This window comes from Haliotis asinina, chromosome 9 (genome assembly GCF_037392515.1).
Source record: "Haliotis asinina isolate JCU_RB_2024 chromosome 9, JCU_Hal_asi_v2, whole genome shotgun sequence".
Taxonomy (NCBI): domain Eukaryota; kingdom Metazoa; phylum Mollusca; class Gastropoda; order Lepetellida; family Haliotidae; genus Haliotis; species Haliotis asinina.
In genome coordinates, this window is record NC_090288.1 from 12451412 (window position 1) to 12469059 (window position 17648).

At 37.6% G+C, this 17648-nt stretch overlaps 2 protein-coding genes across 3 annotated transcripts in view; one reads left to right on the top strand and one right to left on the bottom strand.

Moving 5' to 3' along the window:
• LOC137296948 (protein DD3-3-like) overlaps positions 1-15555 on the bottom strand; it is a 22157-nt gene extending 6602 nt beyond the window's left edge. Inside the window, exons 1-8 of one of the 2 annotated variants that reach the window (XM_067828866.1) lie at positions 15410-15555; positions 14444-14497; positions 9909-9995; positions 9161-9256; positions 5497-5635; positions 3749-3874; positions 1971-2108; positions 243-658 (exon numbers count right to left, since the gene is read on the bottom strand). In XM_067828866.1, the coding sequence (XP_067684967.1) occupies positions 243-658; positions 1971-2108; positions 3749-3874; positions 5497-5635; positions 9161-9256; positions 9909-9995; positions 14444-14497; positions 15410-15492 (1139 nt within the window). In that variant the 5' untranslated portion in view covers positions 15493-15555. Of the gene's footprint in view, positions 1-242; positions 662-1970; positions 2109-3748; positions 3875-5496; positions 5636-9160; positions 9257-9908; positions 9996-14443; positions 14498-15409 lie in introns of both variants that reach the window. The other variant, XM_067828865.1, reaches the window with a different exon arrangement.
• A 233-nt stretch (positions 15556-15788) lies between these two features.
• LOC137296952 (protein DD3-3-like) overlaps positions 15789-17648 on the top strand; it is a 28669-nt gene continuing 26809 nt past the window's right edge. Inside the window, exons 1-2 of the mRNA XM_067828873.1 lie at positions 15789-15869; positions 16444-16587. Of these exons, the coding sequence (XP_067684974.1) occupies positions 16447-16587 (141 nt within the window). The 5' untranslated portion in view covers positions 15789-15869; positions 16444-16446. The remainder of the gene's footprint in view (positions 15870-16443; positions 16588-17648) is intronic.

A 17648-nucleotide genomic window follows, 5' to 3' on the forward strand; every position in this document is an offset into this window, starting at 1 on the left:
ATGAAATGCCACACTAGCATTGCCTGAATATCTTAGATGCCAAATTGAATGTATAAATGTATGAAACGACAGGATGACATGTGCCCTGGAACATTCAAATGGTTTCTTTCATGACAACTATGACTTGTAGGGGATAACTGCATCACTGCCACATCACAACCTAGATTTACTTCTTCACTCACACACATAGCATTTACATAGCTATTAAAACATTACCTGAAAATTCACTTGCAGCCACTCACCTGTCTTGAAACACTCGGCCATATTGGGCAGTGTTGATGGCTAACTGAAGACCAAAGTCGGCATCATCAAACAGCACCACCTCTGAGTTATTTTTAAATGTATAACCCCTTGCTGCAGCTGCTTCCTCAGAGGAGAAGCCATACTTGTTGGCCATTTTGATTTTGGTTGGGTTTCCATTCTGACTTGAATTTGTGTTCCAGCCATCAAAGTCATTGGTTGAGACATTGTATCTGATCCGCATGACACACTTCTCATGACTGACGGATGGAATGGTCCAGTTATACAGCAGAGGGTGACCACCGATGCCATTGCCAAGGTGATTGTCACGAGAGAAATCTGTCTCCCGACAATCAGGGGGAGGTAATCCATGTGAAGGAAATTCCTTCCACTGACCCTTGACTCCACTGGTTTCAAGCTGCTGGCAAAAGAGTTTTGATTGGTATTTACCAACATAAACATAATAAGAATAATCAGAGGCAAAATGGTTCAACAAGTCTGTCCTCAGAATGAAATCACTAAGCTTATTATAAGTTTGTGTAGATGTATGAAACTTATAATCATATTAGTGCACAGAGGTCTTTAGTGTCTTTAGGAAAGGGTCCTTGATAATGTATAATATTCTACTGAGTGAGTTTTACACTGATTTTTGCAACATTCCAGCAACATTAAGGCAGATACCACCAGAAATAGGTTTCACACGTTGTACCCAAGTGGGGCATTAAACTCGGGTCTTCGGTGTGACAAGCAAATGCTTTAACAACTAGGCTAGCCCACTGCCCCATATTCATTCAGTCACCATGAGACTAATTTCCTTACTGGACTGTTTTCTCTTTGTGAGTCTCATGACAACCAATCTTCTACCCACAACCCTCCACCCCACTCCCCCAAACAAATAACCACTCCCCAGATAATGCTTTTCCATCATTATTCAATATCCTCCTTCCCCTTACATGCAAACACCTCATGTAATAAAGGATGAGTTGCTAGGCAATATTTACTTTATTATTTCATGGCTGTGATAAAATCAACTATATTGCAATCTTGCTCTTATCCTGCCTCATGTTTTCATACCATCAAGCACCACCCACACCCAATGCAATAACATTACCAGTCCTTAAAAACCCTAAAACATACTCCTCATATACTTACTGAAAATATGGAACATTTCTATCAGATGTGTGACGATACAGAAAATTTAAGATACGATACGTATCGCAATATCTTGGAACAATACGATAAAATTTGTTGCACATGCTATCTTCAGTAAGTTTCTTTAGAAATGTATATTTGATATCATGTAACAGTGTAAATATTGAAATAACTGTCAATTTCTAGTGACAAGTAACAATTTTGAGGTCAACGATACGTATCATGATACGAAAAAAGTATCAATATATTTATTGTTCGATAAAGTATCACGATTATCGATACTACAATATATCGTAACAGCTCTAATTTCTATACACTGCATACAACGATAATGTCACCATTTGAACAGAAAGTGAGTGGGTGGGCGAGTGAGTGTGTTTTGTCTTTACACTGCATTTAACAATATTCCAGCAATGTCATGGCGGGAGACACCAGAAATGAGCTTCACACATTGTATCCATGATGGAAATCGAATCCCAGTCCTTGGTGTGACCCCACAGCCCTTCACCATTTAAACTTGTCTATGAAAAAACTACACTGATGACATAAGGCCAGCCAGAGAGTTACTGGTTAGTTACCTCGCAGTCGTCTTTGCTGTTGGGTATGGCGGAGGTGCTATCGTTGTGGAGGACGCAGGCCCAGCGAGACTTGACGTTCTCACTCTGGGCTCTATAGTACTGGCATCGTTGGACATCATTAGTCATCACTGCTATGTCCTTCGGAGACCGAGGATGAAACAGAATAATTACTTGATACTCTATGTGTACGCGTGCATGCATATGTTTGCAAAGCCAACTGATTTTCCAACCTATCAAGCAGTAAAAATAGTTTACCAAAACTGAATATTTGTGTAATGATGGGCATATGTTTTGCACATGACGCTCACCTATATTGTAGAATGTGCATAGTTAAACATTGATGTAAGGTGTGCCAGAAGGGTATAAATAATTATACAAATAAACATACTTATGATATGAATATATATGGCTAAATGCCATGCCAAGTAAAATCATAGTTGCAAAACTTTCCTCCATGTGTATATAACAGTTTCAGTTATTTTGGACATGTTACTATTACTTACAAATTTGAATGTAATGTATTGTATGTAAAGTATCATGTGCCTCTCATCACAATACACTTACATATTGCAATAGGCTTATACCACTAATGTTTTTCCATATATGTAAAATGTTTCGTAAAATGATCATAAATGCAACATTAAAAAAAAATATGAATCTTCTTTTTTTTAATTTACAATTTCAAGCTGCATTTTGAATGATTAAAAACTCATTTTTCAAAGTCATTCTTATTTCAGGAGACAGCTGCTGGAATAAATCAATTTGTCAAAAGGAATTACCATAAGCAGACCTAAACCAAAATAACGAACATGACTACGCCTATTGTAACCCTTCCTCAACAACAGCTGGTTTTGGCGAGTCAGTAGTCGAGGTCTTAGGATCAATTGATAATATTCAGCCATAGAACAGCTGCTCACAGTAATCAAGCCTAGACAAGGGAAAATCTGTGGCAGTAATTGGAAACCGTTATGTCACAGTCGTCAGGATTCAAAGATACACAATATACTGGCCACACTGAGATGGCATCATGCCACCCTAACAACACTTTAACTCGTAGCAAACATGCCCATGATGACCAGGGCTACACTTGGTCTTCAACAACCCATGCAGATTAGGGCTGCAATGATTTGGTTCGATGCATCAAAACTTGAATATGACATCTTAGTTTCGATTTTGGATAACCAGTATCACTTTATCGATTCGATATTTAAATACCTACTAAAATTATTTCAAAACTGAGAGAATGTAATTTTGAATTCAACTCAAGCAGTTTCAAGCCATTAAATAAGGCAAAACAAGATTGGTTTAACTGTTGATTGTTGTTCACAGACATCACAAAGTTGACAATGGATTTCACGTTACATCAGTTACATTCCTGAATTCCTCGTCAAATCTTGGAAAAAGGTTTTCAGTTTGATATGTTTTGTTAATTAATTCTGAGAGCTAAATGAAATCTGATCTTTCACTGGTATGAAGGACTGAATTGAAAATGATCAATCAAGGTTTCAATATCAAAAATTGAATCAACTCGAAGTCTGGGTAAATCACTGCAGCCTTTAATGCAGATACCCATCAGTTCAGTCAACACCTCACTATTAGAACCGGAATACTACCCCATCCCTGGGGTTTTACTCTACCCACATTCACTTTCTTCAATTGGATCTAACCTGACTAGATCCCTTACCCTCAATATCTTCAATCTTTTATGACATGCCTAATGGTTAAAGGACCTACTCTGCTCCTGAGCGCCACAAGGAGAACATGGTCCTGGTGCCTACCTTCCATGGTGTTGGGTGCCAGTATGGGTAGTAATCTCTCTCCTCGGGGCACTCGTACCCATATCTAGTTCCTCCTGGATTCTGTCTTGTGTTCCGAGCAAATTGACGTTTTCTGTTGTTTAAATTCTGAAACAAGACCAACATGACTCTGAAACATGCATCATTGTAAAATCAACAAGTTCCAAACATCTGTAAAAGGATAGACAGAGATGTATTTTCTATGAAAGACTGTCTAAGTACTGCAAAGATTTGCAAATCCTCTATTATTACAAGATAAAGTTGTCTTATTCTTAAATATGAGTGTATATCTATGAAAAGGAAAATATAAAACCTAAAATGAGCCCAGGACAGTTGTAAATCTGAGGGAGATGATGCAACTACCGGTAGACTTCACCAGATTCTATTTATTACCAAGACGTTAGAGTGAGTGAGTGTTAGAGTGAGTGTTTGAGTGAGTGTTAGAGTGAGTGTTAGAGTGAGTGTTAGAGTGAGTGTTAGAGTGAGTGAGTGAGTGAGTGAGTGATATTCCAGCTATATGGCAGGGTCTGTAAATAATCGAGTTTGGACATGACAATCCAGTGATCAACAACATGAGCATTAATCAGCGCAATTGGGAACCGATGGCAAGTGTCAACCAAGTAAGCGAGTCTGACCACCCAATCCAATTAGTCACCTCTTACGACAAGCATAGTTGCCTTTTATGGCAAGCATGGGTTGCTTAAGGCCTATTCTACCCTGGGACCTTCACTGGTCACCAAGAAGTTAAAACTTTTCTGTGATGTAAGAAAAGCTTTTGACAAATTAAAACAATTTTTGTTGACCTTACACAGTAGCGTATTAAAAAAAATCTACTGACATGGATTAAATATTACACACAAAATCGAAGGTTCCAATTTTGACGAACTTCAAGCAGTGAGTGAGTTGGGTTTTATATTGCTGTCAGCAATATTCCAACAATATCACAACGGGGACCCCACAAACGGGTTTCACTTATAATACCCATGTGGGGAATTGAACCTGGGCTTTTGGCATGATGAACAAAAGCTTTAGTTACTTGTACTTGTTTACCCCCAACCCCTCAAACCTAGAACATGCAGGCGTGTCAGACGAATCAGTGTCAGGACCACTCCTGTTCTCAGTTTCTATTAATGACATCATAGAGGATATGGAGAGCAATATATCTGCCTAAACTTATGTTAGACTCCTTTTTTTATTTATTCTTTAGCATTTGGGTCTTCATAAAATGAAACAACCTGTGAAAGTCTGGGTTAGAGTATTGGTCTTCAGTAACCCAGGTTTGTAAGAGGTGATTAACAGGATCGGGTGGCCAGGTTTGCTGACACGTCATCAGTTCCCAATTGTGCAGATCAATGTGCAGAATGCTACCATATATACCTGGAATACTGCTGAATGCGGTGTAAAACTAAACTCACTCACTCAAAAAATCAAACAGACAAGAGATGTTTTTTTCTAAACCAGGACCTTTAAGTACTGGAAAGATTGACACAAAGAAGCTGCTTCAAAATCTGTTGAAGTAAGGCTTAAGTGAGTGAGTTTGATCTTTTAGTAATATTCCAGCAATATCACTGCAGGGGACACCAGAAATGGGCTTTTCACATTGTGGGGATTCAAACCAGGGTCTCCTGTGTGACAAGTGAACACTAACCACTAGACTACCCCCTCGCCCCAAAAAGGCTTCATGTAAACTTCCAGTCAACTACATTTTCTGTCAGACAAAAAAAACACACCTGGTCTGCAACAAAGAGGCCTTTGTTTCGTTGTCGCCGTTTACAGTTGTTGTAGTAGTTGTAGTCTTCATGCATGCCATAGGTGCGGTCACTGTTGCAGTCATTGTTGAGGCACTGAGCATTCATTTCAGGAATTGTCCTATGGAAGATCACGAAGTCAGAACTCATAAAACAGCAAAAGCAATGAATGGAAAAAATACAACATTAAAAAAAGTAGGGAATATTCCATTTTGCGAGCATACCACTAGCTAATGCCAATGCATATGACAAAAAGTTTCACTTTTGATAATAAGAGGATTTGTGGTGAACGATTATCGATTATAATGAAAGTATATACATTTTTTATGTAATCACCAATTTTAATTCTAAGCATTCACCCCATCCCATCCCTCCACCCACCCACCAAGTTCTTCTACTTAATGTTTTTTTATGACAAAAACAAGGTGCAATATATACCTTGTGACGAAACATGGAAAAGAACAAGGGATCAAATGTACTTTCATGTGTTCCCTTATGTGTTTCCTTGAGTACATATACCATTTAAATAAGTAGGGGATATTGGATCTACCAGATTGATAAAATGTAAATAATGAAGCCAAGAAGGAAACAGATGATGAAGAGAAATTAAGAGAAAATGTGCATATATACGCCATTCCTTTGGAAATGTTTCCTCTGAATGGAGTATATGTTTTGGGTTTCTGATTCCCAACACTAGCTAAGAGTGAAATGCTGATAAAACAATCAAACTCTGAGATGCTGTGTTCTGCATATCACAAAATTTGACATCTTTACCATTTTCATGTTTTTGTACATCACTTCTAAATACAATTCAAAGACTTTCATGATAATTAGAAATAACAGCACAAATCCATTTGGAATTTTTTATTGACATTTTTGCAATCTCACAAGGTCTAGACACTCTCCTGATGTGTCTTGTGTTTATTAGTGTTTAAGCTCATTACACTAAGCAATGAATGGAAATGTGTGAAATGCTTCATCATGTTGTGTTATACCTGCTAAAAGACTGCAACAACATCCTTCTCAAAGATCCAGACAATTACTGGCTCAGATTTTCACACCATTCCTCATCCATGTCCTTCATCAATCATTGTTTTCACAATCACTGCTACACTGACTGGCACTGGACTTAATCCCAATTGCTAAACAAACACCTCTCACTTAAGCCTAAGTGTATGATTCCCAACAAATGTCCAATAATCACAATAAAAAGGTGATTAATCTGTTTAGCAATCTCTCTACAGTTTTACAATAATCCACTTTCTTACCCAAACATCCTCATCTTTTACTAAAGGAATCAGACACACGATCTGATTGGTTAGGTAACAAGAAATGGGCCTAGGTGTGAGTGCATTCTTAAATCTCATTGGTTAATCTTTTCACTTTCATGAAATGTTACATATACAAAAGAATCAGACTTACAATGTGAGAGTAGTGGATGAAATTCAATGTGATTATCAGAGTATGCCTCTCCCCCATGATCTGCTTATTGGAGAAGTTACATAGAGATGTTACATGTTTGCTCACATAGCCTTTGCCTAGATATATATAAACCGTGGAACACATCAAAAAACATATAGGAAATTGAGCCTGAGGTGAACTAGGACTCCTTAACTATCAAGATGGAATGCACTGCCACTGCTCTGACCAATGAATGGGTTCAAGAAGTTGAGCTACGATACACAGAATCAGACAAGAGTAAGATTGAACTTTTCCTCCATGAAGCACCCATCATGCCCCAGCCTGCCCCAGACTTTGTTCAGCTGTGCAACATGGCAGACTCTATGTCCGATGTAGATACAGAGGGAGCAGTAGCACTGACAGAAGAGGTATGTGTGAAGATTGAGATGCTGCAGGCGCTGCTTGCCATTCTGCCAGCAGACGACATACCTCGGTTAAGTCTTATCATACCTGAAGTATACATTGGTAGCTGCGTGGACACAAAACGGACAAGTATATCTTGTGCAATGCCACCAGATGTACCCAGGAAGGTTCCAGATGTGTGCGGGTTTCGGTGTCAGCTGAGGATAGTGCGAGAATATCTTATTTTCACAAGCAAACTCACAGCAAAGGAGTGTGACACACAAGCCATTTTCCATATTGAAGAGCTTCTGTTGAGCATGATGTCAGGAGCCAAACTCCCACCAGAGAGAGTTCCTTGCAAATGTGGACCCAGTATGTGGAACAACCCTTCTGAAGTGGAGTATGTTCAGTTCATCTTGTCAACACGTTCAGAGGAAACTGGCAAACTCATAACACTCCAGCCTCCCCCAGACCCATTCCATCATCGTGGAATGCAGGATTCAGAGGACACTTGTCACTGTGCCATGTGCGTTGAACGTCGAGAACAGGAACTGAAACCAGGTGGGCCCCATCCAGAAGTCGACCTTCACACTGTGTGGCAGGCATTTTATGACGTTCAGACCTTCATGGAGGAATACGCCTCCTCACGTGACTTATCCTACCTTTACTATGTTGAACAGAGGCTGTATCGTATCACACAGTACAGTATCATGCAGTGGTTCGCTGAGAATGGCCTTCACAGTTACAGTGACCTCTTCAGCTGTCCATGTACAGACTCTGATGATGAATACACAGACTCAGAAACCCAAACAAGTCATCTGTAATTACGTTATATTGTAGTAAGAGGGAAAAACCAGGCGATCCTTTCTTAACTTATTTTGAGTAGAATATTTCACAATCCATGTCCTGTCATGGTAAAAGAGACACTAGAGAGACACTTGTCTTAACAATTCCTTAAAACATGTTTATAAAATTGTTTAGTTATGTTATGTGTGTTTTAAATGTCACACATGGGAATGAGAGTTTTTAAGTTGTGAATGTCAATAAATTAACAGCCAAATATAATCTGAATTTCATCAGAAACTACACTTACAGTGTGAGGATAAACTCTTAGTTAGTATGTTTTTTTACTCAAACATAACAAAATAAATATACTGCTATACATTCATTTATGTGTCATGATATTTACTTATGTCTTTTCTTAGATCCAGAAATAGCCCCAAATATTAGTGATCTTCAACATTAGTGCAATATATTGGTGTATGTTGAATATTTTTAAACGTCCTATATATCTGAAAATATTATTTATGAATATGATTCAACAAACCAAGTTAATGGTTAAATAAAGAATAATAAAACAAGACATTGCTGCTGTTTTATTGAAAATCCCTTGGAGTGAGTGAGTGAGTTTGGTTTTATGCCACTTTTAGCATTTCAGCAATATCACGGTGGGGGACACCAGGGGCTTCACAAATTATACCTTCCAAAACCCCTTGGAACTATGGATTGATAACATATATACAGTCAAATCCAACTGAGTGGAATGCTGGTGTCTCAAATAATGTACATGACTCTAAGTACCTGTCTATCCCGACCATTTTTCTACCTTATAGACATATGTCTTGAATACATCGTTAAGTCAAATTTAGTACTTTGTGCCCAGCGACTCGAGTCATCAGGATTTGACAGTAGTGATACCTTGTTATCCAGAACACCTTGAAATTGTGGAATAGCTAACACTGATACAACAACAAAAACTATTTTCTGTGACTTTCAGCATTTCATATTATTTTACAACATCTTTGGCACCACATGACAAGACCTTACCAAACAGGTTACTTACTTGGTAGAGGCGCCATCTCTAACATTGTCCCCACACATGTATTGAAGGATGATTTCACAGTGACTGTTGGCATCATGACAGGAGTGCTGGTTGGTCCTGTGTACAGTAGACAGTATTTTATCATGCATGGTAACCATGACAACTCGCATTCATCTACTTAATCATCAATTCGCATGTCAATATTTCTCCATGTTTTGTGACTTTGAGTGAGTGATGATTGCTTAACAATACTGCATGAAAACATGGATACTGTTATGTATGTGAAAACGAATGTGAACTATGCGTGTAGCGAGTTATCTCCCTTTCACCGCGGAAGTGGTCCTCGTAGTACCTGCCACCCGTGTGTTCGGTTGTGTTGTGATACCGCTGTCAGTATTGAATCTGAGTACGCTAAAGATAGAGCTTCACACTCTGTACTCATGGCAATTCAAACCCTTGACTTCGTCTTTACTCGACAACTAGGCTATCACAAAGTCTGCTGAGATTTTGTAATCAGTTGTGCTTATTTTTGTGTGAGCCAACATTTCTTCTTCACCAACTATTGCAGATTTACAGGTATTTTGAAAGACACGTCCCAAACTGCATAGCAGTTGTTGGAATGTTTAGGATTAAGACAAACATATTACTAGTAGTACATTCTGACACACTGGTTAAGATGGCACTGTAGTATACTATTATCCTAACAGCCAGTTAGATATGTGTAAGTATCTACACATGCTTCAGCTGATGTGGTAGGGCCAAGTCTTACCATTCTATTGGCAGCAAGGACCCCTGGTAGTAAAAGAGGGATCCCACGTTGTATCCCCCTCTAGCATTGTTCTGAGAATCAAACATCCTGAAAACAAAACACGTATATGAATAAAGGTCTTAATCATCCACAGCAGTGATCATCATGAATGATATATCTTCTATATCATCTTTAGCAGGTTTGTTGTTTAACATGGCACTTGGCATTATTTCCACCTGTATGCTGCGAGTCAATAAATAACCAAGGCCACATTCTGCAGAGTGATTGTAGAGCCAAGATATTTGTAACTCCCATACTTCAACCAGAGCTCCAGATAAGGCATGCATTTACATATTTTACTCTAAATCACATTTACTTAATAAATCGCAAATCTGGGAGTACCAAAAACACATGAGAATCACCTGAAACCCAATAGATCTATTTATGGTCTACCTAAACTGGCTTGAGAAACTGAAAAATAATTTGTTGTGGCGCCTAAATAATTACTAATGATTACTACGTAAACAGACATTTGAGTATCGTCACCTATTAATAATTATTCGTTCATAGACCTACAGTGACCCAAACAACAGTCATAAAATAACTTTTTCAAATCTGAACTGACAACCCAAGTAGGTGTAACCAACAGTTGGTCTTATTGAATGTAATTTATTGATACCAACTTTGGTGATCACCTTCCTCTGTATCAGTCCTCATATGCATTCTCTAAACATTGGTTTAAAATTACTGAAAAGGTATATGTTTAAAAACCAGTGGGAACAGGGTTTTAACATTCTTTAATCATTAGATTTAAATAAAACATTACAAAATCAGGTTAGGTCAGACCAATTTTATTTCTTGTTTTACGGATCCGCCTGCCGTATTTTTTCAAGAATGAGAAAAAAATAAAAATTAATTTCCCCCCTCAAAAAAATTAAAATCCTAATGTTTTTATCAGCTAAAAATGTAAACTCACAAGAAAATACTTTTTAGGGGTTTTTTTTACCCATATTCATTTCATAAAAGTAAAATATTTTGAGTATTTAGATGGAATATTACACTGATTGGAAATTTTATTTTGATTTTTTTCCCCCGCCTGCCTTTAGGTTTTCTGAGGACAAAAATCCATAAAACAAGAAATAGAATTGGTCTGGCCTTAGTTGATTTTGTTGGATGTAAAACCTGTAGGGCCCCATTAACATCTACTCTTAAACATAATCATAAATTTTATGAAACATAAAACTAATTTTAGCAATGAGTCATCTTTAGTTGACAGTGTACAACATGCCAAGATAAAACTTTATGTACTTCATAGCTAACAGTTATTACCTCATAAACATGGTGAACAGCTGCACATATTGACATTAATAAACAGATTTAACAATACATGTACATGGTATGGTGGTACATATTAAAGATATCGAATATTGTAGTGTTTCTTCCAGACCACAAAAAGGGCAGGGTGAAGTTTCTACAGAAAAGTGCAGACTAGTTTGAAAAGGGTACAAGCCACAATAAAAACCAAACCAAAACCAAACAACCACTGATTGAGCCTCATGTATTATTAACCTACAGTCTCCTTTGCGTTTTTCTCAGTAAGCTTTTCACAACAGCTCCCAAGTCAGTGTCATTTTGGCTCTCTGTGTTTAGGCTGATCATAATATGCTTGTTACAGTTGTTGACTTTCAGTCCGTTCCTGCGCTAACTAGCAAGTACCAGGCAGGGTGCCAGAAAAAAGGGCAGGGCGCCAGAAGAAAAGGGCAGGGCACAGCGCCCTTCTAAATCCCTCTGGAGGAAACACCAAGTGTGCATACATACCCAGATTATCTACTTTCTTATATTAATACCCACATTGTATAACTACAGGTCATCTCAGTGTGCCTTGTGGGGTGAAATCAGGTGATCTGGGAGAGTACCATATAACGCACATAGAGATTAATACAGGAGCGAGTGTGTCATATTGTTTTTACAAAACGAGTGTCAGAAAAAATCCATATTTCCCCAGCGAGTGTGAGGGAAATGTGGATTTCTCTGACACGAGTTTCGTAAAAACAATATGACACACTCGGGAGTGTGTTATTTTCTTTATTATCCATGTGTATTTAACTTTTTATTTCTAAACAACTCCATGTAAAACTAAATAAGCTGTTGTCGCTTGACGTAAAGATCAAGGTCGTGTAAGAATACAGTGATACAGCACTATGGACGTAAACTCCCTGTGTAATGTTACTAAGAAGAGAGTGTGACATATTGACTAGCTACTCTTGCACAAAGACAAAAAATACAAACAAATTTTGAATTGAAATTTAATCTTTATCAACTTCAGTAACTGTAATAATTGTATAACTGGAAACATTGTTAATGGGAAAGTCATTCGTAGTCTGAAGAGTCACTGAGAGGAGAGTGAGCAACATGGCGACAGTTTAATGACTCGGTTTCACTCACTGCCATAAAAGACTTGTCAATTTTGATGTGGAATGTTCCCTCATTTATTGGACCTCCGAAGTTAGTGTGAACAACATCACAAGACGAGGCTTTGTTTGTGTTTGTGAATGACATGCATTAGGATGTTAGATTTATTTCGTACAAACTGCCGATGACGGAACGATTGAAGACGCGCAACGCGAGCATGTAAACATGGCATGCTGATTTCCAGTCAAAGATAACAGATTTCCAACTTCCCCAGTGTTGTGCATCAGAAAGGCGTGAATACTTGTTCACACTATATTTTCATGTGCAGACATTTGCATGACTTGCATTGAAGCTATGTTATTATCTTGCAACTTCTGAATCAAACATTTGCGAGCACTGTGATTAGTTAGCCTTTTGTCGCCAGTGATGTGTGCTCCTCTTGTCGTTATCAAGCAGAGTTTATTTTTACCTTTTCTTGAAATCTCATATCAATAAACATGGTGTGTGAAAAATTGTCGTTTGTAACCTTTCATATTTGATAGCATTTCACTGGTTTGTTCTCGTAGTAGCGAGACTGAACATTCGTAGTAAATTTGTAGTAAAACGTTATGAATGAAAAAAGTAGTTCCACATTCCAATGGGGTCATGGAGGTCATGGTCGGATAACTGACCAATGAAATTCGTTTTAGGGTTTATTACACGTGTGCAACATATGGTTTTTATGTACTCGGTTATGTTTCACTGCATGGATAATAAATGTTCTTATGTTTATATAACAGTAGGAAGAACAGCATTTATATTGCCATTAATTATTAGATTTTCATGCAAATTCATGAGAATGAGAAACATCATGTCTCTTCCTGCAAACTAACTGATCAACTGAAATTGTGAAATCCAGATGTAACTCACATGAGGCAAGACACTAAATGTTTTAATACTTTGTTATTAGTTTCAATTACAAAGCAACCAACACATATGCTTTTTATAGAAAGTATTCATGCTGAGTATAATACACAAAGGATACAATAGATTTGACCATGGTAGCTTCAGAATTATATGAAAGAAACAGTAGTCCTTAACTTTTGTTGATTGGTATAAAAACACACACAACCATAAAATCTGCTGATGTTTTCATCATAAATATCATAAACTGACTCTTTTTTCAAATTTTAAGTCAACTGTTTCCCAAATTAACTGCATTCAATGATTCTCTACAGTCAGTGCCCCCCTCATCTTTTACAAGACATGTGTTCTGGTCTCAAACCAAATAGATAACCCACTTGCAACATATAGAATTTTCCAGAAGCATTAAACTTTCAAATGCAACCAATCACATGTGTCCACCAAGACAGTGAGTCTGACCTCCCAATCCTGAGGCTATCCTCCTTGTTACCTTTTACAACAAGGATGGGATGCTGAAGACCAATTCTAAACCAAATAATCGCATGTCAGAAACTCACACTGAACAATCTCCAAATCTATTTCTCCTCTTTTTCTGCTCACATACACACTCTGTCGTTTTAACTTTCCCTTTCTCCCTTACTCTTATCAGCATATCTATACCTCTGGACTAAGACTGGAGGGGTACCTGTCCTGATTGAGCGCCTCACACTAACTTGATGAGAATTAGTATTACTTCAAACCAAAACAGTAGCACTTGTAGTGTTTGCCCTGACACAGTGATTTTAAGAGTTTGGGTCATTGTTGGTGCAAGTTCGAAAAATCTAAGCTTGTAATTTGCTGTTGTTTAAAACTACTTAGTTTATCATTTGCCAGTTAACTGTTCAGGGCTGATTAAATATCTGACCTGCTTTACCTTGTTTTTTTATTGTTATTAAACAATCACAGATGATGTCTTGACGAAACTTCCATAGTGAAGTTGACTTCTACAAACATGTCCTTGACTCCTTCTCATGACACAAGGAAGTCATGATGACTTCCAAAGTTTCATGTCAAGGGCAAACACTGTACTTGTGTCTTAACTTAGGAACCTTGCTATTACCATAAGTATTAAGGGAAAGAGTGAACCTTAACAGACATATTTAAAATGTGTATTCATACACATATTGTTGTTGTGCCAGTGTTCCCTTGTTAAGCTATATGTACCCTGTCATATGAAGTAACCCTAATAATGTGATACAAACCTTTTCGCATTTGTCCTTGGCCGAGTTGCTTCATCCAGTCTATTGTTGCTGCCCCTGGAAACAAGAGATGAGGTCAAATTGGAACTACCTTTTTCAGTAGTGAGAGAGTGATGCTACTTTGAATGAGGATATCTAGCTCTCCCCTCAAGGCATCTGACATAGTCCTTATATGATTGGTCAACCATACAAGTTCATTCTTGATAATGCACGCAGCAATTTTCCAGCTTATCATGCAACTGTCTGCAGATAATTAAGTCTGCAACTGAGCATCCACTGATTGACATCATGAGCACTGCCTAATGACCATCAAGCATGTCAACGAGTCAGGCCATTTGAGTTTGTTACTCATATGATCATATATGACCAGTTATATGATATGATTATGAGAGACCATATAACATGGTCTCTGATAATATAATATTCCCGAAGGGGGTCGGGAAACATCATTACATGAATTGGGTGTTCAACATAACATGATCAACCTATCTCAATCTAAACCCACTCCTAATAATATATGATTACACGATGCCATTTAGAAAGTGGTCATATGCAACATATGTCATGTCTGGGATTTCACTTTCTCAGTAAAGTACAAATTCTAGTACTTCTAGTACTATATTGATCACAATTATCAGAAACCAGTTGCTGTAATAACCTGTTTGTAGGATAACTGTTAAGGTTATTTACTTTTAAAAATTAATTTGAAGTACACATCTATCACACAAAAAATGATATAAACATACGTAACACAGACGGTTTAATATTTGCTACTGTCAACCGTTTAACACATCGCTTTATACGCTTTCACGCCTATACAAACATTGAGCTTATTGCCTGCGTTTTACATTCAATACAACAGCAGTTACGTCCCCCTCGAATAGCTGAGCTTCATTCACTGTAAACGAGGTAACTAAATTTCTGTCAAAACAATGGTTTCTTAAGACACAAGGTAATTACATTACTTACCGTACATTATGAAGATAAATGTCAGCGTCAACAATTGAAATAATGAAAATGAGTCCACTCAAAATATGTATTGACGGTAACATTTTGCTGTTCAGTGTTGTTCCCACTCCCAGTAAGCAGTGTTGTTTATCCGGATCTGTTCCTATTACGTACATGTGAGTGAATCACCTGGCACGTGATTTTACAGGTTATTTGCATATATACTTACGCGTATTACAAAGTAGTACCAAACATTTGAACAATTAAACACCACAATAAAGATCTTAAATAGTTGGACGATCGTTTTAGGTGGTCGGGCAATGATACAAACAGTGTTGAAAATGTCGAGAACATGATGGCATTGTTTATTTTTATGTATATTTAAATAAGATGTAGTGATCTACATTCGACTGTAAAACAGTGAGAGTTACCCGCCCTTGGTCTAAATAGTGAACAAACGGAAATCTACATCGATAAATAGGTAAGGTCTTATATGATATTCTCTCGACAGTTAAACCAAGTAAGAGAAAACGTCTATTAATCATAACTGTACGCAGTGATAAAAGTCATGATAAATATTAATAATATCTAAATATGAATGTTATTCAACTATTTTACTACATGTTCATTGACAAGTGCTATAAATATTATATACGACAGCGTGAACTTGGTCTCAGTTGACAGCGTGTGTATATCGTCATGATCGTGGTATAATTTTTGTATGGCGAAAGTTTTGTGTACACTACAGTGTTTTCATATGTATCATGTTGGTCAATCCAACAATGAATTGTTTCATTCAAGCGAAATATATCAGTTCTAAATATATATATTTCTTGTTGTGTCTGTAAGAGTGAATGAGTTTTACCCCGCACTCAGCAATATTCCAGCTATATGCCGGCGGTCTGTAAATAATTGAGTCTGGACCAGACAATCCAGTGATCAACAGCATGAACATCGATCTGCGCAGTTTTCGAACTATTTGTCTCACACTGTTGTGTCACTCAGTGAATGGTGTCGGTGTTATTTGTCTCACTCTGTTGTGTCACTTTTTTCAGGAAATGATGAGACTCTGTCTAATCCTGGTTTTCGTAAGCCAGACATGTGGGGACATCTACCTCCACAACATGAGGGGCTCCAACAACAGACTCGGTGAGAAGTCTGCCACCAGAGCAAATGACAAACGAATGTTTGATTCTCAGGTAAGCAAAAAGGTTCTGAATCTCTCTCTACTCACTCATTAAGGTCACATGTAACATGAACACAGTTTTGCAGATTCTGATACTTTTCGGTATGCACTTACTAAAACAAATCATCAAAAATGCCAATTCAAACTTTAAAGTTGAAACAAAATGTGATGGAGAAAAGCCTGCGAAATCAGAGTTCAAATGATCCACCAATTTTCTCGCAGCGCTTGGGATAAAAAGTGGTTTCAACAGCTATGCGTCACTGCGCTCATAATGCATGTGCAGTGAATAGATTCAAGGATCTTGAAATAGTATGAATGCCCTGAGTAGTAAATAATCAACTCATTACAAAAAAACCATGTTGATTTTGATAAGCAGACTCTGTCACAGAGAAAACAGTTCATGACCTGGAAGGCTAAAATCGTGAAGCTTCTTGGTTCAATGAGCGCAGCCTTCATAATACTTACAATGCAATGTTATGGGTGAATGAACACAGCGCACCCTACTCGGAGGCTCTGACAAATTACAAGGAAAACAGGATTAACATGGATGCTCTTTAATTTAGGCACATATGAAAATGGCATTTAAATTTTTAAAAATCCGATTTTATGTACACAGATGAGACATAAATAATCATTTCATTGATTCGTGTAAAAATGTGAATAAAGTTATTTACATGTCGTCAATATCTATAGTATCACATTCACTGTCTTTGAGGTTAAGACAGCTTAAGAAGTTTGGACACGTGGTCTGTGTAGGCGATGTCCCCGATGATGTTGTGTACAATATTGTTCATCAGGGTTTTGAGTCGGGAATTAATGTTCATGTAGCTCCTTTTCCTGAGTAGGCACGCGCTAGTTGCTTGCAACTGTTGTAACTACCTCCTCTTCCTTCCTCCTCGAGTTGACTCAATGAAGTGAATTCTAACTGTACATCAGCCATCTTGAATATGTGCATGACAGTTCGGCTTCAGTTTGCAACTTACACATAATAGAATGGATTAATCTTCCTCCGATATTTTTTTTTTCTATTTCTAATTACATACATTTACAAAGTGAAGAAGATGTAAAGTTCAA